This window comes from Microcaecilia unicolor, chromosome 3, assembly GCF_901765095.1.
Source record: "Microcaecilia unicolor chromosome 3, aMicUni1.1, whole genome shotgun sequence".
Classification (NCBI taxonomy): Eukaryota; Metazoa; Chordata; class Amphibia; order Gymnophiona; family Siphonopidae; genus Microcaecilia; species Microcaecilia unicolor.
In genome coordinates this window covers 169801750-169829732 of record NC_044033.1, presented here as the reverse complement: position 1 = coordinate 169829732, position 27983 = coordinate 169801750, and the positions used below count along the sequence as shown (strand labels likewise).

At 41.3% G+C, this 27983-nt stretch overlaps 1 protein-coding gene across 7 annotated transcripts in view; it reads right to left on the bottom strand.

The window, feature by feature from the left end:
- Window positions 1-27983, bottom strand: part of LOC115465822 (utrophin-like) — a 1296369-nt gene that overhangs the window by 1029257 nt on the left and 239129 nt on the right. For all 7 annotated transcript variants that reach the window (XM_030196568.1, XM_030196575.1, XM_030196573.1 and 4 more), the window contains 3 exons: window positions 23320-23412; window positions 14936-15013; window positions 1655-1747 (listed from right to left, as the gene is read on the bottom strand). In XM_030196568.1, the coding sequence (XP_030052428.1) occupies window positions 1655-1747; window positions 14936-15013; window positions 23320-23412 (264 nt within the window). The remainder of the gene's footprint in view (window positions 1-1654; window positions 1748-14935; window positions 15014-23319; window positions 23413-27983) is intronic.

Below are 27983 nucleotides of genomic sequence, written 5' to 3'. Positions count from 1 at the left end.
GCTTTGTACATTTGCATAACAAATTCTGGGTAGAAACCAGCCTCTAACCCCACAGAAACGCAAGAATTACCCTCCGAAAAAACTTGGGGAGCCAGAACCTGCACAGAAACAGGCTGTTCTGCCTGCCCAGCAGGAGTCGTCAAAACTGACTCCAGGGTTCCCTCAACAGCAGTGCAGTATTTACAAGCACCGCTAGAACCCAAACCATGGCACTGACAAACTAAACAGCGCCGGAGCTTCTCAGCCATAATAAAGCCGCGGTGTTTTGTTTTGTTTTTTTTTTTAACTAGCAACTCCAGTGGGAAGGAGGAGAGAACAGCCGGAAAACAAGCCCAGGAGAGCCGGTATGTCAGTGAATACCTAAAGGACAATGCCCCAAGCTGCAGAGTTTTGTTTTGTTTTTGTAATAAACTTTGCTGACACTTAAATTCTTTTGTGAACCAACAGAAAACAGCTGCCTCTCCCTGCCTAGACACTCTTCCCCTGAAGAGGCTATGGCTCAAACAGCACAGCACTGAAGAATGTGAAAGGGAAGATTGGGGGGGAGGGACCCAGCCACCCAGGTGTAACACCCCTGAGGCTGGAATAGGCCCCTGCGGACCTCAGCCTCCAGAGAACAGGTTATTCTATACAGCCCAGGCACACGGAAGTGAGAAAAAATAAAGGACACCAAAGAAAGAAAGGAAAAGAAAATTCAGAGAGACTGAATGGCTCACAACCTTCCACCTGCTGGAGACAGATTACTGGATCTTTCTAGTCCTACCGAGGGTTCTTATTGGCTCACTCTGTTCAATCAGAATTCTTAGTCTCCACCTGCTGGAAGGCGTGCACAACCCATCAGTCATAGTCTAGGCCGGTCTGGAGGGACACTAAGGAATGTGGAATTTTGCCCAGCAAAGAGGCAACCTATACCTCCAGGCCTCCATCAAGGATACACATCTGTGGGCAAGGCTTCCAATTTATTTAAATCCTGAGTAGTCACCAAATTCCTTCATACTCTCCAGGAGGATCGGGAGGGAGCTCACTGGGTCCACTACATGTACCAGAAAACTAATTTACAAAATTCTCAACATACACCGTCTACAGCTTACTCTAATAACAAGTTTATTAAAAAGACAGGCAAAGACATGAAATTAGGAAAATGACAGAATTTATTGATTTAGTTTAGAATATTTTTGCACAACAGACACAATAAATCTAAATGCCTTTATTGTGTATGTTTGATTGTATTTCGCCATGAACAGTGGAATGAGTAAAATAAAAAATATTTTTAAATTAAATAACCCTGAATACTGCACGACTAATATCTGCCCAATTAATGTAAACAAAATATTAAATACAGAGCAGGGTTTCCAACCCCATAATTAGTTGGGCTTTCAGAACAACCATAATGAATGTATAGGAATGAAATAAATTTGCATATATTACATATTCAGTGTATGAAGATTTCTCTCATGCACATTCGTTGTGTATATCCTGAAAATCTAACTGGCTGGGGGACAGAGATGGAAATCCCCAATAGAGTACAGCAGTATTATCATGTATACACCCCAAACCACACCACTTTTTCCCTAGGTTGCTTGGCAGAACAGTTTAAGGACTTTTTTTTTGCTAAACCCTCTTGGTAGAAAAATCAGAAGCTCTCGCCCCTCACCTGCCAGTGCAAAATGATGCTCCATATCAGACCCAATGTCAGCTTGTGGTTTCCATCTACAATATCAGTCCCACCAATGTTAACCAAGTCCACCTAAAAATTGTAAAACATAAGTAAGAACGCAGCTTGAAAGGAATAAGTGTGATGCAGAGCTAAAAAAAACATCTAAAGAGGGCAAAAGCAAACAGGCACAATTATATGAAGACAGAAAGCTGTACAAATTTATCATTAAAGCCCTATGTGACAATAGTAATGATATCACACGAGTCCAAGGACTGAGGTTACAGCCAGATGACACTTACATAATGTAAATTCATCTCCATCAGTTTGTTATTTATCTTCTATGGGTTATACAGAGGAGTTATAAGTCAATATAATTTTCAGCTTTAGACATGGTTAGTTAAACCACAAGTCGACTAGAAGTCAACCAAATCCAACCACCTAAAAGTAATCTGTGTGTAGTGATCCTAAGAAGATAAGCCCCCTACATCCTCTTCATAATTCAGCAGCTTTAGTTTTATTTATTCATTTGATTTATGCCTTACCCTAGAAACAACCCCCTAAAGTTAACTGGCACCCATTACAATTTGCATGCATATCTGGCTGTGTGCTATTCTAGAAGGCAGTGCACCTAAACTCTCATAGTACATATCTCAAAAGGGTGTGTGGCCATGAGAGGGGCACGGGCATTTCAGGTGCTTTCCAAAACGTTGTGTGCAAAGTTCTAGAATACTGGGTCAGTGGCCCAACCTGGGTGTCAGCATTTACTCCAAGTTTCAGCAGGCGTAAGTCTGGTGCTTAAATTTTGGGTGCAGGAATCGGCGCTAAATCCGGCCCAAAGTGGCTTACAAAGTCAGTGTTGGGACTCAGATAAACATATAATGAAAATCACATCATATAAAATGGTAAAAAGGCACCCTTATAGACCATGTACTAAACAAAAGAAAAATTATTAAACCATATTAATGGTAATTCAAATCAATGGAAAAAACATCAAGACATCACCATGAAGTAGGATTTCAAGACAATACATGAAAACAGCAGAATCTACAATAAGCTTAATTGCTAACAGCACTAAGAAAACACTTAAATGCTTGGGAATACAACTCAGTTTTGTTATCAAATCAACTCCTGAGGAAAGTATGCAAAAAAAATTTTTAAATTCTACTAAGCTAATACAGGAGGCTTAAGGGTTTACACATCCTGAGAGAGTTATCTAGAGCTGGGGTATTTTCTTTGGAAAAAAGGTGATTGAGGAAAGGTGACGGAAAAAGAATATAATGGAAGGGTATCAGGTAAGAAGATAATACACAGTTGGGAAAAAGTGGAGAGAAAAGATAATGAAAATAGGAAGGAAAATTAAGCAAACAGGTAAGCAAGATAAAACTAGATTACAATCTATTTTTATTATGAAAACTGTCCTTGCAATCCTGTAGCTTTTGAGTCTTGCTCACCATTCTGCTCCTATAAGCTTCAATTCTGTAGTTATCTGTCATATCCTTTGTCCTTATGTATTTACTGGACTCATCTTGAAACACTGTTTTAATAGATCCACTTACAGTTTCAAGAACCACCATGCTTTTTGTTCAACAATCACACCCCCAAATCCCAAGAGTACAGTAAATACAGTAGCCAGAAACTTAAGTGCCTCCCAACTTGCTGCTATTCAGTGGCCTGGTTGAAATGTAGGGGAGTCTGTTGACAATTACAGCAGTGGCGTAGCCACAGATGGGCCTGGGTGGGCCGGGGCCCACCCAGTTAGGGCTCAGGCCCATCCAACAGTAGCTCATGGTAATGAAAATGCTGCTCTCCACAATACTGGCACCTTCGCATGCTCAGTTTTCAGTGCATGCCTGCTGCAGACTACCAAGTTGGAGACTGGAGAGAAGCATTATCCCACCAGCTGAGATATTGTTTTGGTGTGGGGGTGGGGGAGAGAACATTTGGTATCCACCCACTTCTTACCTAGGCCCACCCAAAATGTGCTCTGGCTACGCCCCTGAATTACAGCAGCTTGTTTACTAAGTAGGCCCTATAGTACAATGTAAACCAAAATCTAATGGAATTGCTTTATTTTCAACAGTTTTTATTGATGACAACTCCAAAAGTACAAATCCACCTGAACATAGCAGTCTCAAAACAGTTGTACAGAACTCTGTGGAACAACACTTCAAACATGCAACATTACGTACAGCCATCAAATTTTGTAATATAACACTTATCCCTTCCTCCCCCCAAACCCTATTCTGTATTTAACATTTATGTATTAACTATTGTTATGAATGAAGGCGCATTACTAGCAATTCTTTGTTATACAATAGAAATCTCATAACAGATAATTCTATCTTAACCCATAAACTTCCATATTAAACTCCAATAATTGTGTCTCGTGTTTTGCTCTGTGTATTATTACCTCATTTAAGTCCCAACAATGTTTACAGACGAGACTTCTGAATATTTTTCTTCAAACGAAACTTTTCCAAGCTATTATTGCATGTAACCCTTCAATTTACATAGAATCTTACCTTTTCCAAAACTATATCCCCTTCCTCCCTCCCCCTAATGGAATTGCTTTAATAAAGAAAACAAACTTTTGCATCTGTGAAAGTAATGAGAGAGTGAGGGAAGAAATTCATTTGACACACGTCAACACTATCAAGTGCAGTTATAACCAAAAGAGACTCCTAAAATTAATCCCCCAGCAATAGAGTAATGACATCTAAACTATTCTCATCTATTGTAATGGTACCAGATCTTATATGCATCAGTAGGAGGGCAAGGGAATCAAGCACAATCAAAACATGAGAAATGAGTGATGAAAGGAAAGCAAGAAAATCAGTTTTCTGGCCATGCTAATGTTGCCACAGCTTCAAACTGGCCTGTGGAGAAATCAAAGCTGTAACATACGAAATCCCGTACAATCGGGGACAGTTTAACTCTGTCCTCAGATATCTGCCCTAGATATTGAAGGGAGGAAAACTTCCAGAATTCCACTTGCTAAAAGTAATCTTGACAGCCTGTAATTCATTAGCATATCTGATACATCATAAATATAATAACACCATAAAACAGAAAAAGACCGCTAATAAACACATTTGGTCTGCATAGGTGCTTTTCACTTTAGATGGAAGGTTACCAAAATTTCCATATTCAATCCAATACCAGATCATGCTGACATAACTTCTACAGTGATGTGAAAAAAGTATGTAAAGAATGAACTGGATATTGGTGCTCCTTTGTTAAATGAGAGCAATAAGCTGGAAAGGTTTAAAGAAATTATCTAGCAAAAAACAGAAACCGACAATAGATAAAGACCACACAATGTATCCAGTCTAAGCTCTACAATCCCTTCCTCACCCTTAATGATCCTCTGTGCTCATCCTATGCCTTTCTTGGCTTTAGATATAGTTTTCATCTTAACCACTTCCACTAGGAGACTGTTCATTCTTTCTACCTTCTCAAGATTGGAACCCTGTCAGCAGTCTAAGGGGCTGATGTAATAAATGGTGCTATCCTTTAGCATGGAACTTTCCACAGGATTTTTCTCTTGCTTATATTACTACCCAAAATACTAAGGATTTTAGACCAGAAAAATTCGAAGTACAACCACTGTGCTAAAAGATAGTATAGTCAATGCATACTGATTGGCAATACAGGGAATAAGTTTTGTCTAATATATATATATTTTTTAACTTTCAGCTTAGTGCTGAATCTAGGGCAATTGCACCCTATGCAACTCACTCATTGTGGCATCCTCCCCAATCCCTCCCCCCTAGATAGAAGTGAGGATAGTTTGGGGGAAGGTGAATGCTTCTCAGAATGGAGAGGTTCTTCCGTGTGAGAGGGGGTTTCAGGAGGTGAATGGATGCAGTTTTGGAGGGGGGGGGGGGGGGGGGGGAATAGGACAGGCCTCTACAATTTTTCATTAAATCTAGGAGTCAGATGAAAAACGTAGGAGCTGAGATCTCTTTTCTTCACCCCAACATTGTCCTCAGGGTGGCGGAGGAGGTGGGGGAGAATCCCAGCAACAGTAATTTCATAAACTGATTTACTAAGGCTCCTTCCCTATTCTGTGTTTGTGGGCAATGAAACTGTGTGCTGATGAATGGCTTATTACAACAGGCTCTACACGTTAGCAAAGAAAAGTCATTTGGAACCTTTACAATTAATGTATACAGTATACTAGGCCTCAGGTACTGAAACAAGCAGGAATAAAGACATTGCTAAAGAAGGTCTTTTGAGATCCCTCCTCATGGAAAACTACCATCCTGTCTTCAGTCTGTGTTTGAAGCAAACTGCAGGTTCTGTAGATTGTAGATAACTTTAGATCCTAGATCCTTGGACATCTGGATTCCAGAAATTCCACAGTATAGAACTAATATTGATTGCTATCACTGACTACCTACATGTTGACTGTTTTGCTGCTAATTTTATCATAATGCAGCTTCTGACATTTTCTGAAACAGCAAGAGCATGTAAAGTCTTGCACTTAAATAGCTGGAATACTTCATATCTGGGATATCACAAATTGATATTTGTAAGACACATTGTGGGGTTCCTTGAGGCTCACTGATATCCCCCCCCCCCCCCCCCCCCCCCGCTCTTCTATTTAATAATTGCCTCCTTCTTTTGGCCCTGAGTTTTAGGAAATCTGGTCATATAATACTTATTTTGCAGATGGCATATGATCTCACATAATTATCTGCTGCATGAATGGGTGTAGTAGTGGCTTCTTTGGTTGTACGTGGACACACTATAATTGAATTCATCAAAACAGAGGTATTATGACAGTAGTAAGGTTCACTTCTTTCTGTCAAACCAAATTTGCATAATTGATTTTGACATGTGCCACGCCTACTTCTGGGTTGTCGGCCAATCAGAATTTAGGATCTGCATTAACCTCACCTGTTCTCCACCCAAGCCTCATCTCACTCTCTGCCCAAGCCCTGCCCCACTCCTTTTGATGACATCTCCAGAAGTGATATCACTTCTCCTTAAACCACACCCCTTTTGGTGATGTTGCAGAAAGTGACATAATGCTGCCCAGGACACGCCCATTTTCCAAGATGGCGGTGATTATGGGTTGCACACATCCAAGACGGTGGCATCCATAGCTTTTCCATGGACAGGATCTTCTAGCCACACCTCTGAATATACGCCACGATGACGTGCGTGACCCGGCTATCCAATAGTAATGCTTAAAAAGTAAAAGCAATAAAGTTAGCACATTCCCGCCCAGATATGCAGTATAAATACCGTATGACAGCCCAGACCAGTCAGTTTTATTTTTTCCGCGTCAATGTAGTAAATTATTTACTTATAGAAACAGTGTTTAACAACTTTGTACTCTTCATATGTAAGTTTTCTTACCAAATCTTTACCAGTACTGTCTTTACAGGTATCGCATGATTCAGCTGCTATGGAGAATAATATTATCCCTGCTCTCCCCCTTGCCTTAGTGCCCGGGGATCAGGTGACTTCAATTCCTGCTCTCCCCCTTGCCTCTGTGCCCGGGGATCAGGTGACTTCAATTCCTGCTCTCCCCCTTGCCTCTGTGCCCGGGGATCAGGACAATTTCTCGCCCATCAGACAGCAAACGTTTCGAGAGGGTTTGCCTGACTCCATGGGCAGGTCTGTGGATCGACGTCGACGTTCATCACGGGATCGACGATCTCGAACAGTGACATCACGATAGAATTCAGGAAGTGAACTCGACATCGATGTCAGGTAGGGTACTTACCTCAACATCGCCATCCATCTAAATGTAAGTTTTTCACTACTTTCTTTACAGGAGATTTTAACTCTAATGGAGAATACTATTATCCTGCTCTCCCCCTTGCCTTACTGCCCGGGGATCAGGTGTCTTCAATTACTGCTCTCCTCCTTTCCTCAGTGTCTGGGATTACATCTTTTCTTCACAGTATACACAGCAAACGTTTTAGGATGTTTTTGCTTGTGACCGCTGCCATCTCCAGAGGTCGATGTCCAGACGAAGTCGGCTATGAGGTCGACGTTGGGCATGGGCGCCCAATTCAGCATCTTGGAAGGGCAGTCAGAACCGACCATCTTGACAGGTCAGTCCATCTGGGCATGGATGTTGTCGGTATCGTTGCCTAGTTAACAACAATTGTAAATAGGCTTCTGTATCGGAGGTTTAAAAAAAAAAAAAAAAAAACCTCGAAGTCCAGAAAGTCTCGTCACAGTTCAATTTCAGGATTATACAGACTCAACAGAGGGTTACAGAACCTTCGGGTTCTATATTTCACTCTGAACAAGCTGTCTCACTGCATTTGATTTCATCTACGTAGCTTCTTGTCCTCTCACTCCTCAGGGGCAGATGCTGTGGTGGGTATCTCATTCTTCTTCTCTTCCAATCAATTTGTCTGTGAGCTCACAACTCTCTGTATCAGCTCTTCCTACCACTCATTATTCAGACAGGGCAGACACTAATCAGGGAAGAGTTTTCTCTAAGTGATGAATATTATGCAAACGTTTTTTACATAGATGGGTTCATGCATTGCATTTTTCTCTAACTTCTCAAGAAGAGGTTTCTAAGGATAAAAACATAAGTCACTAAGTGTTTAAATTTGGTCAAGCTCCTTATACCTCAGGTGCTTCAGGACCATCATAGATTGATATACAATATTCTATTCAATCTACCTAAGGATCAATACATACTAAATATAAGGTTCTTGAACTCTTTAGTCTTCATAGAGTCAGCTTACCCACGCATCATTGGTGGTGTAATCTACGATGTATAAGAATAACGGAATTCCAGTTTATGGATATATTAGCAAGAAAGAATTATCACTCTCCTATGCTATCTGCCCCTATTTATGTTTATATACTTCATCACAAAGTATATTTATCTACTAATTGGGAGGATTTGTCCCAATTACAACCATTAATGTCTCTACAGGATATGCCTCTTTTTCAGCAGATTATGACAATTTAGTAGGGGTTTTCTTTTCAAATGGTCATTACTTTATATGATCACTTTGATACTTCTTTCAGAAATGTAGTTTCTTTAATTCCTTCAAGATGGTTATCATGCTTAAGAGCCTCAGTTTTGGGTGCTCATTGTTTATGAAAGGTGCCTGATGCTCCTTTCTTCTGGTGCTTTCTTATTTGGCTTCTAATCCAGCGGGTGTGAGTTCAAATCCCTGTAATCGTTTAAGATCGTGTTAAACAGCTAATTAAAGCTTTTAAGAAGGGTGGTACAACCAATACTATATTATAGTGCTACCAGAACATTTGACAAGAGAGAGCTTACTGTCTGGGTATAATGAACAGCATTGGGTATAACACTTGATACCTCGGAGCAGGATAAACACCAATTTTTTAAATCCAGTTATAAGAAGTGACCTTTCTTTACCTCTGGAACCAGATTTCAACAGCGTAAATCTTTTATTTATCAATGTCCTGCTTATCAATTTAAATTTCATTATCCACATATTTTCACACTGGACCAAATCGAGAACAGCGTTCTCAGAAGCCTGTTCAGACACATCAGCAGCAAAAGCTTTCTCCTTCTTTTTCACCTTTCCAAGTGGCAGAGTCTGGTGGGGAGCAGAATTCAACACGTTTTCATTGTTTGGAGATCAATAACATTAGACATGTGGATTCTGGATATTCTTCAAAATGGTTATTCTCTAGTATTTTCACAACCCCTACATCTTGGATATAACACAACTCAACAAGTTTCTCCCAAAACAAAGATTTGAATGCCATTTTTACTTGTAATACTTCCTGCATTAAGTCAAGGAGTAGGGTTTTCAGCCCTAGATCTACAGGATGATGACTTACATATTACTATTTCATCCCTATTCAAGACAATACCTTCGGTTTGTCTGTCAAGGACAAAATTACCAGTACAAACATACATTTTGGCTTACCGTCAGAGCTCAGGGTGTTCTCAATTAGGTCATTTTATTGATTTAAATACAGACCTTGATTGGGAAACACAAGTTGTGAGAGATCTCTTTTTGGTTCCTTTGTTTCTACATTTGCTTTTTAAAATTGTTCAGTTACATTGATAAGGAATCCTCCTGTTTTTCATATCAAAACAGTTGGTTGATGGTAGCCAGTCTCCACAACAAAATCTTCAAGTTTTACAGACTACCATTATTCTTTTTGAAGGTTAGGTTTACTGATCAATTAAAAAAAAAAAAAAAAAAAAAAAGTCACAGGTGATCCCGACACAGAAGTTGACTTTCATGGGACTGGATCTGGTTTCTGCATAATCTATACCACAGTCACCACTCCCGCGAGCTCATTTTCCTCATACAATTAGTTCATTATCTTCATTCAGTACCATCACGAAATTCTTTTGGGACATATGGCTTTAACATTTGCTGTTCTGCCGCTAGTGCTACTACACATAAGGCCTCTACAGTGGTATTTTAAGGAAAAGTGGATTCAGTATCGACATCCTCTTACGTCATATGACCTAAATCTCTTTGTAGGAGTTCCGTTCCAATCACCTTTTTCCAACCAAGTTTCTTACTACAGATGCATCCTAAGTTGGTTGGGGGACAGATACATCTAGAACCCTTGTCAACACAAGGCCACTGGTCACTTCAGGACAGCTTCTATTCCATACTCTCATCGTATTTAGAGCGGTCAGAGTGGCTGTTCAAACTTTTCAACATCTACTTCCATCCCAAGTATATACAGTAGATTAGTATAGACAATAAGGTGGCAATATTTTCTATAAATAAGCAAGGGCTTATGAGCTGTCTTCATCTGTGTCAAGCAGCTGTCAGACTTTAGACCCTAATTCTATCACTCCCTTCTGTGATTCAAATGATTTATCTATCAGAGTGGGAGAATCACATTGCAGATGTGTTAAGCAGGATACTTGTTTTACACAAGTGATATCACAATTCTTCATGACCTTTTTCAGCTTTGCACTGTACTCTGGTACATCGCTTTGCGTCCTCACAGTAATACGACTGTCATTCATATTATTCAAGGTGATATTAAAGGAACATGATAGCCGCAGAAGTATTACTATTTCTTGGGCAAATTCTCTCTTTTACGTCTTTCCTCCAATTCTAATAACAACATATTGGCCGAGGCAAGCGTAGTTTCCTGGACTAATGCAGTTAGCTGTCCTCCTTCCATGGTTTTCTTCATGCAATATCAGATCTCATCTAGCAGATCAATGGTCAACTTCTTCATCCAAGTCTCAATAAACTCCATCTTTCCAATTGGTATCTTCAAGTAACCAGATAGGTTATTCGGTTTTGTTTTGTTTTTCTCAACCAGTTATTAATGTATTCTTGCCTTCTAAAACAATCGATCAGACTTGTTTATCTGTCTAGCTGGAACAGATTTCGCTATGACTGTATAACACATGAGATTTACCTAAAATTTTGCCTAATTTCTTCAATTTTTGGAATATTTCCTCTTTTTATCCATCTCAGGTTTGGCTACTTCTTTAGTTAAGGTCCAAATTGCACATATTTTCTGTTTTCTCTGGTTTGATTGATGATTACAGAGTAATGACACATCCTATCGCAAACGGATTTTTGAAAGATCTTCTGAATCGTAAATCTCCAATTCACTTACCCCCAGTAGTATAGGATTTCTCTTTGGTTTAAAAAAAAAAAAAAAAAAAACCTCATGTAACCTCCATTTGCACCATTTCATTGGGTTACCTTCAATGTTTTTCCTTGGAAAACGTAGTTTCTTATTACTATTACTTCACCTCGAAGACTTAGGAAACTACATGCACTTGTATTTTTCACCCCATATACTCAAGTTGTACATCATGATCTGATACTACGATCTTATCTGGAGTTTTCTACCAAAAGTAGAGTCTTCTTTTCGCAGAAATTAATCGGTTATTTTACCAGTAATTTTTCTACCTCCTTATCAATCTACTCAACATAATAGATTGCACACATTGGACTGTAACAAGCGCATTATCAAGTTATTTACAGTGTACATCAGGTGGTCATATACCTTCGCAGTTATGTCTTTCTTACAATGTAAAAAAAAAAAAAAAAATCGACATCTAATCTCTAAATATACTCTTTCTTCAGTTGTTACTCAATATATAAAATTTTGTTATAATCAACATACTTCACATCATCATGTTACAACTCATACGTTGAGTGCTATGGCGACCTCAACTTCATTTTTACATCTCTAGTGCAGCTACATGATCATCCCTGCATACTTTTCAAAGTATTACTGTTTCCATGCAGCTTCACGTACAGATTAATTATTTGGACTGTCGATCCTTCAGGAGGTAATGTAAACGACAACTGTCCTCCTCCTCCTACCACAGGTAACAAATTTTCTTTCATCATGTTTATTGGATTAGTCATGTTTGATCTATCACATGATTGTTACCTGTGTATGCTTGGGAGTCTTCAGAGGTGTGGCTAGAAGATCCTGTCCATGGAAAAATCTTAGTTTCTTACCTGTAACGGTAGTTTTCCGTGGACAAAGGATCTTCTAGCCACACCATCCCTCCCTACCCTCCCTGGTTGTCGTAGCTATATTATTAAACTGACTGGTCTGGGCTGTCATACGGTATTTATACTGCATATCTGGGCGGGAATGTGCTAACTTTATTGCTTTTACTTTTTAAGCATTACTATTGGATAGCCGGGTCACGCACGTCATCGTGGCGTATATTCAGAGGTGTGGCTAGAAGATCCTTTGTCCACGGAAAACTACCGTTACAGGTAAGAAACTAAGATATCACTTCCTCTCTCACACTACCTGCTGCCCTCTTGGATTAGTGATGTCACAGGAAGTGACATTCCTCGCCAGACTCTGTCCCCTACAGCCTCAGAGGAATATGTGCAATTTGTGCACACACTGAGCATTGTGGAGTTGGGTTTTCACAGCCTTTGTGTGTTTTTTCCGTCATGCCTCCCTTTTGAGAACTTTACAGCTCATTATCTCTCAGGAATAAAACGCACTTGGTGCACAGAAATGTCTGCTTTATATAATTCTGCTTTATACAATTCCATCTGTTTTTAGGAACAGCATGTACCAACCCCATTCACTCCCCCGTCCCCTCTGCCTATGTCTTTTTTTTTTTTATAAACTCTTGTTTTTTTACAATTTCTGCCATCAGACAGATGTTTGCAAAAATCTGTGTTTAACCTCATTATCACCACATGTGTGGGAGCACACACACACACAGACTTTTGTTTTTACAAATACTAAAGTCCCCCTCTACCTCCTCCCACAAGACACCCTCAGGGCATCCCATCAGTTCAGAGAAAGCAGAGTTCTGTGGCTGCAGTTTAAAAGGTTTGAAAGCTAAAGCCTCCCTCCTCCCACTACTGTGCATTCTGAGCCAAAAAAAAAAAAAGTATGCTATTCCCTTTCTCTCTAGCAGACAGGCCCCCCTCCCCCTTTTCACTCTCCCAGCTTAAGTCCTCATTCATTCATCAGGGCACATTTTAGGAACAAAGTAAAAAAAGATCTTTTTAGAGAAATTGATTTGAAATATGAAATAGAACTTTGTGAATCTGTGTATGGAAGAGTGTGGTTTTAAACTGGCTGGGCACCTCACATCTCCCATTATCACAGCATGGGGGAAAAGCATAGTTACAGCCTTTAAAATCACACAAAAACATGGTCCAATCTGAGTGAGAAATAGACTAAATATCCCAATTTGCAAATTTATATATATAAAAAAAAAAAAGAGGAACCGCTAACATTACAATTGCTAATATTAAACTAGTACATTAATGGGAACAATCTTTTCATTAGAAGGTCCCCCAATAGTCAAATAAGTTATCACAGGGTATCAAAAGATCTTATAGATTTCAGGATAACCTGAAAGCCTGTGTATTCTACTACTACTACTATTTAGCATTTCTATAGCGCTACAAGGCGTACGCAACGCTGCACAAACATAGAAGAAAGACAGTCCCTGCTCAAAGAGCTTACAATCTAGTAGACAAAAAATAAAGCAAACAAATCAATTAATGTGTAGAGGAGAGAGGAGGGTAGGTGGAGGCAAATGATACAAGTGGTTACGAGTCAAAAGCAATGTTAAAGAGGTGGGCTTTCAATCTAGATTTAAAGATGGTCAAGGATGGGGCAAGACGTAGGGGCTCAGGAAGTCTATTCCAGGTATAGGGCGCAGGAAGACAGAAGGAGCGAAGTCTGGAGTTGGCAGTAGTGGAGAAGGGAACAGATAAGAAGGATTTATCCAGGGAACGGAGTGCACGGGAAGGGGTGTAGGGAAGGACGAGTGTGGAGAGATACTGGGGAGCAGCAGAGTGAGTGCATTTATAGGTTAGTAGAAGAAGTTTGAACAGGATGCGAAAACGGATAGGGAGCCAGTGAAGCGACTTGAGGAGAGGGGTAGTATGAGTAAAGCGACCCTGGTGGACGAGACGGGCAGCAGAGTTTTGAACCGACTGGAGAGGGGAGAGGTGACTAAGTGGGAAGCCAGCAAGAAGCAGATTGCAATAGTCCAAACGAGAGGTGACAAGGGTGTGGATGAGGGTTTTGGTAGAGTGCTCAGAAAGAAAGGGGCGGATTTTACGATGTTGTAGCATTGTGATCTGTTCTATAGCACTCTAGAAGCAATTTAATTTGGACCTCTGTTAAAACTAGCTAGTGATTCAACTTGGTGTTGCCCTGCTGAACGTGATTTCACTGTCTGGGACCATAATTTAAGGAACTCACTTTGTCTACTGAATTTTAATGTTTTTCTGTTCTTAAGCAAGCTAAATTCTGGGAAGACAAACCGGCCGATATTCAAAATCATTTAACTGGCCAGGAAGGGCACCTGGCCTGTTAAATGATACTTAGCTAGTTATCCACCGGTATTCAGCAGGAGATAGCCGGGTGTCTCCCACTGAGTATTCCCGGTTAGCACTTAGTCGGTTATATCGCACAATTTAACCAGCTGTCCGCTGATTTTCAGCGCATCGCCAGCCAAATTTGGCGGACAAATCAGGTCACATCAATAGCAGGTCTATTTTGGCCACTATGAACTTAGCCAGCCAGCGCTGAATATCGACTCGGCTGGTCATGTTCTTAGCGGCCAAAAATAAACCAGATATTCAATGCCGGTCTCCGGAAACAGCCCAGCACTGAATATCTGGGCTCAGCGCTGTCCGCAGAAGGCAGCTGAACTACCTCCAGCGGCCTGAATATTGGGCCCACATTTACATAATAAACAAAATGCATCATCACATTTTCCACAGACTAATTTTACTCTGTCTTTGATTTTCTTACATCTATAAGTATATCACAATTACCTATGAAAGTGAAGTATGAAAAGGCTTCACTTACGTTGTTCTGGTGTAAAACTTGCAGCACTCTGTTGACATTGTTCAGTGCATGTACCCGTGTGGAACCACGCTCCTTGGGCTGAAGAATAAAAATGTATAGACAATGAATGCACAGTCTGCTAAGTGCTAAGCCTCAATGTCCAAATAGACAATAAAAAGAAATACACTGCTTCTTAACTATGTAAAAACATGTTGCACAGCTCAAGGCCATTAGCCTTCAAAATATATCCTACTACTTAAGCATGAAATATGACTATTCGGCTCAAAGACTGAGTGGCAAATGTCAAATTAACTTAGTCCGTACCAATAATTGAACAGCACATGCAGAAGCAGCAATGGCAGAAATTCATATCAAGGGACCACAAGGAAAATATTTGAAGGGGCCCTCAGATCAAGAAACTGTTAAGTGGACATCTTCCTTCCCTGAGCCCCACATGCACTGCCAAGAGCTGCTTGGGGAACTTATGCCACTGAGAAGCAATGTTAAAATGCTTTTAGGATTAAAGCAAGCCGACAACTTTTCATTCCTGACCTATGGTATTAGCTTCTTCTAGACCGATAAATAAGGCCCAAGAGAATTTTAGAAAACAGCCAGGGACAGAGTGTCTGAAAAAAAAACAACCCCCTTAAAATAGAGAAAAGAAAATATTTTCAAGAATTCAAAACACCCATCAGTTTTAACATGCTCTAAATAGAGCTGTAGCTACCAAATATACAGAACACTTGAAAAGTAAAAATGCATTAGCTAGAAAAGCAGGGCTTAAACATCTTGCAAGGCTTCGTTCTGTTTCTGTGAGTCAGAAACAGAATGAAGCCTTCGCGGGAAGAAGAGGACCTCAGCTGGCGGGGATTCGGGTCCCCCGCCAGCAAAGGTAGCCCACGGCGGGGGAGGGTTGGCAGCGGGAGGGGGGGTTGAGAGGGTCATCGGCGGGGGGGGGGTTGAGAGGGTCATCGGCGGGGGGGGGGGGTCGAGAGGGTCATCGGTAGGGGTCGTCAAAGTTGGCGGCGGGGGGGGGCAGGTCAGCAATGGCGGTGGCGGCGGGGGGGAGCTAAAATGTGCTCCCTCACCTCGGGCTCTGGACCCCCCTCCGGCCGAAGTCTGGCTACGCCCCTGTAAACTGGAAGACTTCTTTTCAAAGCCTCTAGGTTACAACTGGAGAAATGTAGAAATGTATTCCGGTCTGTTTCTTTCCTATAAATCATGGTCAATAATTGTGTTCCTTCCCTTCTAATTTTAATATCAAGGAAGGAAAGCGCTGAAATGCTGCAAATCATCAAAATCTGATGTGATACCCGCCAGTGAGCCTTCTCAGGAGTAGCCCCCACGCTCTGGAATTTACTCCCAGAGGGGCTAGGTATAACTGGAGACTACCTCTACTTCAGGAAGAATAGTGAAAGCCTGGTTCCCAAGCCTGACTATAGGGTGACTGACTATACACTGATTCTGCACCTGGACTAGCTTGCTACACATACTGTAATTTAGATCAGTTCCTTATCTCTCACTTAACTATACAAAGAACCTGCCTTGAGTTTAGCTAACCAAATTATCCCAACTGACTCTGTACCACACATCTTATTCCCATCATGTATCTGCTCTTGGTCCCTTAGCTATATGGTAAGCCGTATTGTAGAAAATCTTTGGCATCATATCTATGTTAGTTGAATGTTCTAATGCATGCTTATTAGGTGTATCATTAGTATTATGCTAACATTGTATTATATCTCTGGTATTTGAATTCCAGTGCTGTTAAATATGTATATTTTTGATACTGTTTCACGGTAGCTCTATTAGGTTTCAGTTTACTGTTTTCAAGAATGCCTCATTTATTGTATTTATGTTTATTCTTGGTAATTTTCCTATTGTTATGCTGTTAACAAAATTGTAAGTTTTATGTTAAACTGTATCTGCTGTATACCGCCTCGGGTGAATCTCTTCTTAAAGGCGGTTAATAAATCCCAATAAATAAATATAAAACTATAAAGGTCAATTTAGGATAACATCCATTCAACCAGACACTAAATTCATCCAACAAATCTCTTGTGCCAGTTCAAAAATAAAATATGTCATCTATAAAACAAAGGCACAAAAGGGCCTTCAAGGTTGGAACAAAGCACAAACTTTAATAAAAGAGACCCAACACGGGCCATGTTTTGGCGCTCCGAGCGCCTGCCTCAGGGGTCTAAAAACAAAGATGTAAATACATATAAAAAATGATTGCAGACAATATTGGAACAGCAATATATCTTGATGTCCCTCTTTGTGTGTACATAATGAACAGATAAAATGAAATAAAATTATATAAAACAAATGGAAAATAAAACATAATACATGCATATCCAGTAAGAAAGCTAAAATGCATCCACGCATTGATTATATAAATAAATTGTAGAATATTACATAAACAATGAAGAGGCATCTTTTTCTACAAATCTTATGAAGATACAAATGTCTTCAAAAGATTTGTTTTATATCATTTTTTTAATGCAGTGTCAATCTGTTGCAATTGTTTTCTGTTTTGCTTAACTACAGCTCCAATACTAGCTGGATTTTGTACTACTTTAATGTTTCTTGCTCTGTGGTTGACTGACCCTTTTTTTGATGGACATTAATGATTGCTCAATCAATGAAGGTAAATCCCTTGAAGAGCTACTGATTGCAGAGGCATCATTTTGAGAATACTCAAAAGCTGAAGGCTGAAGTTTGAGACATACATCTAATATAATAAAACGCACCCTCAACGTTCTGAGGACAACGTTCTGTGAAGCCATGAAGCCATGAAGCCATCTGACGTCACTCCCAGGCTGAGGCTGAAGGGTTCGTGGATTCGTGGTGTGAAGCCTTCAAACCAGCCAGCCAGCCGTCTCTGCCCCGCCCTCGCGACAAAACAAACAAATCCAGAAGCGAAACGTCAGGGAAGAAGGCGGCGCTCCCGACGTCTAGCCTTCCCTTCGCTGTGTTCCGCCTTCAAAAAAAGGCGGAACACAGCGAAGGGAAAGCTAGACGTCGGGAGCGCCGCCTCCTTCCCTGACGCTTCGCTGCCGGAAACGCCACGGAGGTAAATTGAAAAAGAAGAAAAAAAAAAAACAAAACGATGCATGGATGCGAAGGGGGGGGGGCATGGATGCGAAGGGGGGGGAGAAGAGGGCGGGCCAGGCTGGGACATGGGATAGAGAGGAGCATGGATGCGAGGGGGGGGTCATGGAAGGGAGAGAGGGGACTTGCTGGAAAAGGATGAATGGAGGCGGCAGGGGACAGAGGAGCATGGATGGGCATGGATTGCGAGGGCAGGGCTCAGGGAGAGAGGGGAATTGCTGGAAATGGATGAATGGAGGGGGCAGGGGACAGAGGAGCATGGATGGCCATGGATTGGGAGGGCAGGACTCAGGGAGAGAGGGAAATTGCTGGCTAGGGATGAATAGAGGGGACAGATGGGCATGGATGGATATGGATTGCAGGGCAGGCCTCAGGGAGAGAGGGCAATTGCTGGATAGGGATGAATGGAGGGGCCAGGTGACAAAGGAGCATGGATGGGCATGGATTGGAAGGACAGGACTCAGGGAGAGGGGAAATGCTGGATAGGGATGAATGGAGGGGGCAGGTGACAGAGAAACATGGATGGCCATGGATTGGGAGGGCAGGGCTCAGGGAGAGAGGGGAATTGCTGGAAAGGGATGAATGGAGGGGGCAGGGGACAGAGGAGCATGGATGGGCATTGATTGGGAGGGCAGGGCTCAGGGAGAGAGGGGAATTGCTGGAAAAGGATGAATGGAGGGGCCAGGGGACAGATGGCCATGGATTGGGAGGGCACGGCTCACACTCTCTCTCTGATATACAATGTCTTTCTGACTCTCACTCTCACACACTCTGTCTCACACTGTATCACATTCACTCTCTATGTGCCACACAGTCACTCACACACTCGCTTGGTCTCAAACACTCACTCAAACAGAGAATCTGTGTCTCACACACACTCTCTCTCTCGCCCACACACACACACTCTCTCTCACACTGTGTCTCACATACACACTTGCACACACTCTCATTCTCACACACACACTCTCTCACAAACACACTCACACCCAGACTCACTCTCTCTCTCACACACTCACACTTTCACTCTGACTCTCAAACAGTCACTCTCACATACACTCTCCCAAACATACACACTCCGAGGAAAACCTTGCTAGCGCCCGTTTCATTTGTGTCAGAAACGGGCCGTTTTTACTAGTAAGTACATAAGTAATGCCACACTGGGAAAAGACCAAGGGTCCATTGAGCCCAGCATCCTGTCCACGACAGTGGCCAATCCAGGCCAAGGGCACCTGGCAAGCTTCCCAAACGTACAAACATTCTATACATGTTACTCCTGGAATTGTGGATTTTTCCCAAGTCCATTTAGTAGTGGTTTATGGACTTTTTCTTTAGGAAACCATCTAACCCCCTTTTAAACTCTGCCAAGCTAACCGCCTTCACCACGTTCTCCAGCAACGAATTCCAGACTTTAATTATGGAATGTATTTTGTGTTATTTGTAATTTGGGCTGCGACAGAACTTAATTTCGATTCCACTTTATTTCAGATGGTCCTGTATAATATCCCTGAGGCAGCAGTGAAACTGTGAAGCCATGAAATGCTGGATATTGTCAAGTGGACCAGAGATGGGTTTTAGCAGCTAAGTTCCTATATATAGACTTTAATGCAAGTAGAAAAATACAACATAGAACTAGTTCTGATAAAATGATAAATTGTTAAAAAGATTTAATTCTGAAAGAGGTTTTTTAATGCCAGTGGTTGAATGAGGCAAATAACCACTGTGTGCCTACATAAAATTGAGGCTTTTTCCTCCTTTGCAATACTAGCTTTGTCCTTTGAGCTATGTTTTGTTTAATTGGGAGGTGAAGATTATTAGATTTCAGTTCTTCTTTAGGCAATTTTAATCTAATGTACCTGGTAATCATTCAGCATGTCTAACCATTTCTAGGAATGGGTGGCATAGTAATTTGAGTAATGGGCTAAGAAGCAGAGCAGAATTCAAATCCCTCTACTCCCAGTGATATTCTGGCAAATTATAATATCTCCTACTGCTTCAACTATCCACTTAGAGGGAGATTCTATATACGACACCTAAAAAATTGGTGCTGAAATCAGTGCCGACTAAGCGTATTCTATGATTGGTGCCTAGATTAGGGCGCCGATTATATAATACACTTAGTTGATATTTCAGCGCCTAAATCTATGCACATCCACTTGCACCAACGAAAATGTGGCGTGAATCCCAGCGCGTAGATTTAGGCGCACCGGGCCATATTCTATAAGTAGGCGCATAAAGTTCAGAATGCCCATAAAACGCCCATTTCCCCGTGCACATTGTTACAGAATACACTTAACGAGTTGCGAGACTAAATTCTAATCTGTGCCAATTAGTGCTCATTATTGCTTGTTAAGTGCTGTTATCAGCGCTCATTAGCTTGTTAAGCTTGTTAAATTATGCGCATTGTTATAGAATCCATGCCGATTTCGGCACCAATCTCTAGGCGGGTTAGGGCATAATTTTATAAAGCTTGTTACATGTGGTATATGGATATTGTGTGCAGCTATATCCTCCAAGCTCTATATATCGCGCCTTGATTTCCACATGGAAATTGAAGCGTATTCTATAAAAATGCACGTACCTTAATTGGTTGACTAGCTAATCACCGCTGTCAACTGGATGTTAACAAGCAATTATCAGCACTAATTGATATTACGATTTACACGCACAACTCGCTAAACATATTCTGTAATGTGGTGCAAGTAATTACCAAGTTGCACAGTTGAAAATGGGGCATGGTTAGGGGCGTGGAATGGGTGCTTCTAAAATCTATGCACATTATTATACAATAACCCACTTTGCGCCTAATATAGGTGTTGGGATTTACACCAAGTAAAAAATGGCCTAAAAGAACGTGACCAAATTTGGTCACATGGAGAGGCACTCAGCATATTCTATATATCGTGCAGAAATTTAAGCCTATTCTATAAAATTTAGGTGTAATTTATAGAATATGCCTAGGTGGATTTTTACCGCGTGGATTTTTCAGGCGCCATATATAGAATCTAGTCCTATATATGTAAAGCAAGCGTGACAACTTAGCACCTACTTTTACACAACTTATACACAGGCATTCCCAGGGGTATAATTCTGCTGGAGTTGCAATGTACACGCAACCCCCCCCCCCCCCCCCATGATTCTATAGATGGGCGCCCAACTAAATTGACTAACAAGCCACTCAGTGCCAATAATTGGCTACTAATTGGCACCAATTTGAATCTGCGCACACATCTTGCTACGCACTATTTTATAACAATGTGCACCAAAAGATCAGTTTTCATCCCAAGTCCAAAGAAGTGGGATACAAAGGACTGCACAAATTACTGCACCATAGCAAGCAAAATCCTGCTGAAGATCATTCAACAGAGCTTGAGTACAACCGTAACCAGGGAGCTGTCAGCACAGGAGCCTGGCTCTGTGGGTGCTTGAGCACCCCCAACATTGAGAAAATTCTTTGTATGTGTCCAGGAAGGGGTTATTTCCATTGGGCTTAGCACCCCAATAATTCTTAAAAGTTGGCTCCTATGGTTGTCAGATGTACAAGCTGGCTTCAGGAAAGGCAGAGGTACTCATGATGATATTGCCAACCTTCGATGGATTATGGAAAAAGTAAGGGACTACCAGAAAGATCTTAATGTGTTCTATCGATTATTCAAAGGCATTTGATGTGCTTGAGACAACAAGCTCTGGACCTGCCTGAAGGAGATGGGCACACCACCACACCTGATTGAACTCATAAGATCATTCTATCAAGACCAAGAAGCTACAGTCCGAATGTCATATGGAGACACAGATTGGTTCAAGATTGGAAAGGGCACATGACAAAGAAGCATCCTGTCACCAGCAGCTTTCAACATGTATGCTGAAACTGTCATGCAACGAGCAGGCCTGGATGAGTCCAAGATTGGTGTGAAAATAGGTGTCAGAAACATCAACAACCTCCAATCCCACAACCCTGCTGGCTGAAATTAAGAAGCATTTTGAACATTTGATCAAGAAAGCTAAAGAAGAAAGTGAGAAAGTTGGACTGCACCTGAACATCAAAAAAAGACAAAGATCATAACATCAGCAAAAAAGGTGAATGTTGACATCAATCAACAATTAAGAAATTGAAGTTGTGAAAGATTTCATCTTTGTTGGCTCTAAAATTAATCACGATGGTGAGTGCACCCCTGAGATCAAGAGACGGCTGACACTTGGAAAAAAATGCGATGGTCAGCATGAACAACATCTGGAAGAGCAAGGACATCAGCCTGGCAACCAACTGTAGATTGGTCAGTGCAATCATGGTCTCAACAACATGTGGTTGCGAATCTTGGATGCTGAGAAAGGCAGGTAGGTGAAAAATTGATGCATTTGAATTATGGTGCTGGAGATGACTGTTACACATCCCATGGACAGCCAAAACAAGCAGTTCTGGAATGTATCAAACCAAAAGTCTCACTGGAGGCCAAGGTAGCAAAGCAAAAGCTCTTCTAGCTCTTCTATTTTGGTTACATCATGCAAAGCAAGTCCCTCAAAAAAGACAACATTCTTGGAATGGTTAGTGGCACAAAAAAAAAAAAAAAAAAAGAGGCCACCCAAGAAATCGCTGGTTAGATACTATCAAGGAAGATACTGGAATGAACACAGCAGAACTAAAAGAAGATATGAGAGATCGGAAGGAATGGCAAACACTGATCCATACAGTGACAGAGAGCCATACTCAACTGATTGGATAAGGAAGGAAGGAGCACCTAAATCCCATAGTATGCAATCCAAAAGGGGGCATTCCTAAAATGTGTGCACAGTGTTATAAAATACTGGGGAGAGATGTGCACTCAAATGACGATATAATCGCTGGTTCTTTCAAGTGTACCAGCTACTTCATAAACACAGCTCACAGTTTTTTATTCATTGGTCAGAAAACCACCTGTAAAACATTGAGTATCTCTTGTTGGTTATCTCTTCACAAAACAATCATGTCTTTGTGCTTGATCTTTACATGCAAATGAAAAATTTATAAAAAGAATACATTTAGCAGAAAGACATGGTAAGAACAGAAATAGTGAGAGGGTGTAAGCCCTTACCGTCTACAAAATGGGTGGCAGTTAAGTGCACATGCAGTAATTTTTTTTTTTTTTTTAATGACTGCACACCAATGGCAACATTAGTGCATGGGCATTAATACAAAAAAAATACAGAAAGCCATTTTTAGGCTGTGGGAAAAACCTGTGCAAGGGCGTACTAAGGCCACTCTTTACCACAGCTTAGTAAAAGGATTCTTATAGTAGCAATATTAGTCTCATTCTTACCAGAGAGTGTCCTATGAGCCCCTCCAGAAGATCCAGCAGTTTCCTTCCATCCCTCAGGTCTACAAACAGATCCTTCAGAGGCGGTTTTCCACTCTACAACACATTGAAGAGCAGAGTATATTACAGCAGGAAGATCATCTAGCACATCAGCTCATGAGTGCTTCCATGTTTCTACCGTTTGCTGTTATTTTACAGGATATCTTACACCACACAAAAGTCTACAATGAGTTTCCAGCAATGAAGCGTAATTACGCCTTCCAAAGTTATACTATGTTCCTCCTACACTACAAACACACTATTACTATGATATTTTAAGCGACAACTCAAAGATTTTCCATTTACTAGGTTTGCCGTATTAGCAACGTTCCTCTTCTCTCCCATTTTATAACCCAGCTCCTTTTCTCAAACTATACTCTCTCTCACATCATTCACATATCACTGGACGCCAATGACTCAAAAGGTACAAGTCCGTTTCAATTTTTAAAATACAAAATTTGTGTCAAGAAAACAAATGCAAGAGTATAAAGAAAAGGTCCAGCAACAACAGGCATAAAAGGCAGATATATTTGCAAACTCACTCAGGGCTGACCCAGGAGTATCATATACCACGGACTGGTTTACAGCCCCAACAACTCCTCCCCCCCCCCCCAGTTCACCTTGTCCCCTTCCCCCACAGGTGTCCAAGTGTGTCACCACTCCCCCCCCCCCCCCCCCAAAAAAAAAAAAAAAAAAAACACAAACACTGGTCTCAAGCTTAAAGATTGTGTGCTGCATGTATCATATAAGTACAGGCCCCCACTGAAGTGCTGCTATGTCCTACCCCTCTCTTCAACAGGAAGCCTGCTGGGAGGGGAGAGGCAAATGCTCACTCTTCTTAAGCTTGAGGCAAGCTTGGGAGGAGGTAGGAGGAGCAATAGCAGCATCACAGGCTTCACATTTGGCTTTTATACACACAGATTAAAAAGGTTATACTCCAGAGTCCCTTCCTACTGTACCTTTGAAAGAAAGGGAAGGTAAAATTCAAATCAAATCAATTGTATACCGCTAATATTCCCTTTTCAGGGTTAAGTGCGGTTTACATTCTAGATGAGACAAAAGCAAATAGTGTTAGTGTGAGGTTTGAGAAACATCCGAAATCACTGGTTTAATAAATGAGACTAAAAACATTAAGGAAAGGATAATGGATGATACTAGGAGGTAGAAGTCATGATGGATTGTTATAAAGCAGTCTTTTGGGAAGAGAAAGGTTTTTAGACCCTTCCTGACACTGAGGTAGTCATTTTCTGTTCTGATGGGAATAGGTAGAGAGATTAAATATTTTGACTCCAAGAACGGGGAATAGACAGCTGAAAATCTTCTGATGCATGCATTCATAATCAACAGTACTAGAAACAACTTCATATTTTCTTCCAAACGCACTGTATTTTGCACTTCTAACATCTTCGTTACCCTGCTCAGCCACAGCTTGACTGATGCGTCAAATGCTGCAGTACCAGCTCAACTATATCTGTCTTTGATTGTAGCAGGTTCTCATCTGTTCCCCACCTCCCATCACTATCCATCTACATACTTCTCCCAACAAAAAACATGTTACATTGGACATGTGAAAAAAAAAGTCATACCTTTTTAATTAGCTTATCTTAAATATTTATCTGTGACAAGCTTTCAAGAGTTATTTAGAAAAAAAGAAGTTACCTTGGCTTTATAAAGGACAGAAGGGAGGGCACATGAGAAATCTTACATTAGAACTGTGTGTTGACAGCTTAGTGCAGAGATTTTCAACCTTTTTCATCTCACGGCACACTGACAAGGCACACCATGAGTTTTTTTAAGGATATATGTCCTCTCCACCCCCTTCGTGCCCTGCCCGTCCTGCCATGCCCCTCAAGTTGCTCTCCCCCCAAACACACAATTAACTTAAAAAAAAACACTATAATATTTGATAAAGGCAAGATAAAAATTTAAGAGCTCCTAAGAAATGAGAAAATCCAGTAGTCAACTACAGGAGAAAGAGGCATCAATAATAGCTTTGATTGACACTTCAGTTACCTTGACCCCGAGAAGAAAAACAATTTTTGGATGTCCCTGACAATGGTACTCTGTGCATATGTGAAAACTGAGCATGCACAGAGTACCCGCATTGGAGGCTCAGGAAGCAGCTGCTGACTGCTGAGCTGTGCTTAGGAACTTCTGGGCACCTTCGGGACATCTTCAGCTGGCGGGGCTTGGGAATCCCTGCCAGGTACTACAGCCACTGAGAGTCCCGCGGCACACCTGCAGACCATCCATGGCACACTGGCTGAAAAACGCTGGTTTAATGCATAGCTTTTAACTCAAGCTAAGCACACAGTTTTGCACACTGATTCAGGAGCCCTTTTGCAGAGCTGCAGTAGACACTAGGGTGTGCTTACTGCTACTACTCATTTCTATAGCGCTACTAGACATACACAGCACTGTACACTGGACATAAAGAGACAGTCCCTGCTCGACAGAGCTTACAATCTAATTAGGACAGACAAACAGGACAAATAAGAGATAAGGGAATTACTGAGGAGTGAATGATAAAACATGGGTATTGAACAAGTGAGTAAGGGTTAGGAGTTAAAAGCACATCAAAAAGGTGGGCTTTTAGCCTAGATTTGAAGATGGCCAGAGATGGAGCTTGACGTACTGGCTCAGGAAGTCTATTCCAGGCATACAGTGCAGCAAGATAAAACGGAGTCTAGAGTTAGCGGTGGAGGAGAAGGGTGCAAATAAGAGATTTACCCAGTGAACGGAGTTCCTGGGGAGGAGTGCAGGGAGATATAAGAGTGGAGAGGTACTGAGGATCTGCAGAGGGAAAATGGCGTACCATGGGACGTGCTGAGATGTCCTGCAGTAATCTTTGCATGTGCGCATGCAAACTATGTGCTAAAATATTTTTTGATTTTTTTTTCACAGAGGGAGCATGTCTTTGGGGGGGGGGGGGGTGAAGAGCAGGCAGGTCTTTGGACATCGGTCAGCACACCGACCGATTAGTGCAGGTTTAGCATGCGGTGGTACGGGCTCACACACTAATGGCAACATTAGCACGTGGCCATTAATGAAAAAAAAAAGCGGAAATTCAGCCATTTTACCTCTGCGGTATAAACGGCCTTAGCACGTGGGAAAGACCCACTTTTTCCTGCAGCTTTGTAAAACAGCCCCTCAGTAAAGAAATCACATGCAAACGGGACCTCTGCAAAACTTGTACATTAATCAGGAGAGCACATGGGACACATGTGCACACAGTTATTAACAGCAGCTAATACTGTGCACATGTCTGAGCAGCAAAATGTAGGGCCTTTCCCTGGATATCTAGCAGGAAATCAGGTGCAGTCTCCTGTCATTCCTGCTCTGTGGGGTACAAGGGTTCAAAAATGGCTCCTCTGACACCTAGCGGTCAGTACCATGAGACTAATACTAGGGGTAAGAGATGCCATTTTGAATCCTGATTCTCCATGGAGTAGGAACGACTAGTAAAATCCAGAGGGTGTTCAGGGAAGATAGATATGTATTGTGTCAGTGGGGTATATGAGATGAGAGAAGGGTACAGATTGTGTCGGAACGAGGTCTGGGGTGGTTTGTCGATAATTTGGAGAGGGGTTCAGGGGGAGTGGAGTGCTGTTGGGGAACGGTTCGGGGATGGTTGATGGCATTATCCTGGCGGGGGGGGTTATGGAATGTATTAGAGGTTCAGGGGCAGCAGGGGAGGTGAGAGGTTTTGGTGATATTGGGAGGAGGAAGTTTCTATCATAATTTTTACTTGCCCTTTTAAGCTGGCCCTCGGACCATGTGTAAAAGTTGACATACAAAATTTTGGGTATACACGTGTATTCCCCTTACAAAATGGGTAATATATGGCTACTTTTTGGGCTACTTTTTGGACCATTTACACAACTAATCCATGCCCTCTTAAAATTTCTAAAGGAAAACATTTGCTTTTTAAAATCACTATTTGCATGTGTGGCTGATCTACATGTGTAAATGTCACTATTTACACGTGAAATGCTTCTAAATTCACCACCATGGTTAACACAGAAGCTAAATATGAAAAGGTTCTGCTAACTAAAACATGTATTTATTTATTTATTTATTTATGCAAGCATGCATTCTTGTATTCCACTATTATTCAGTTCAAAGTGGCTTACAATTTTAAATTTTGATGGAGTTACAATAGTTCGAGTGGTTATTCATAGAGTTTTTGAAGAGATAGCTTTGAAGAGGAGAAGGTAGTGGTAGCTTTTGTGTATTCATATAGTTTTTGAAGGGTAGATTTGAAAGGAAGGCGACAATAAGCTGTAGAATTTTTTGAAGAGGTAGGTTTTCATTTCTTTTCTGAATTGGAGGAAATTTGTGATGCTTCTTACGGTTTTTTGGTATTGAGTTCCACCATTTGGAACCCTGATAGCTAAATCCTGCTATGTAGATAGTTTTGCAGATAGTGTTTTTGAAGTTGGGTAGATGTAGGCAGGTAGTTTCTGTTTACTGGGCTAGCATTTCTTAGGCGTAGGTAGTTTCTGTTTACTGGGCTGGCATTTCTTGAGGACAGTTCAATCATGTTAAGCATATATTCGGGTTCCATTCCAAACAGTATCTTGAAGATTAGAGTGCTCGCTCTGAAAAATATTCTTGCCTCGACTGGT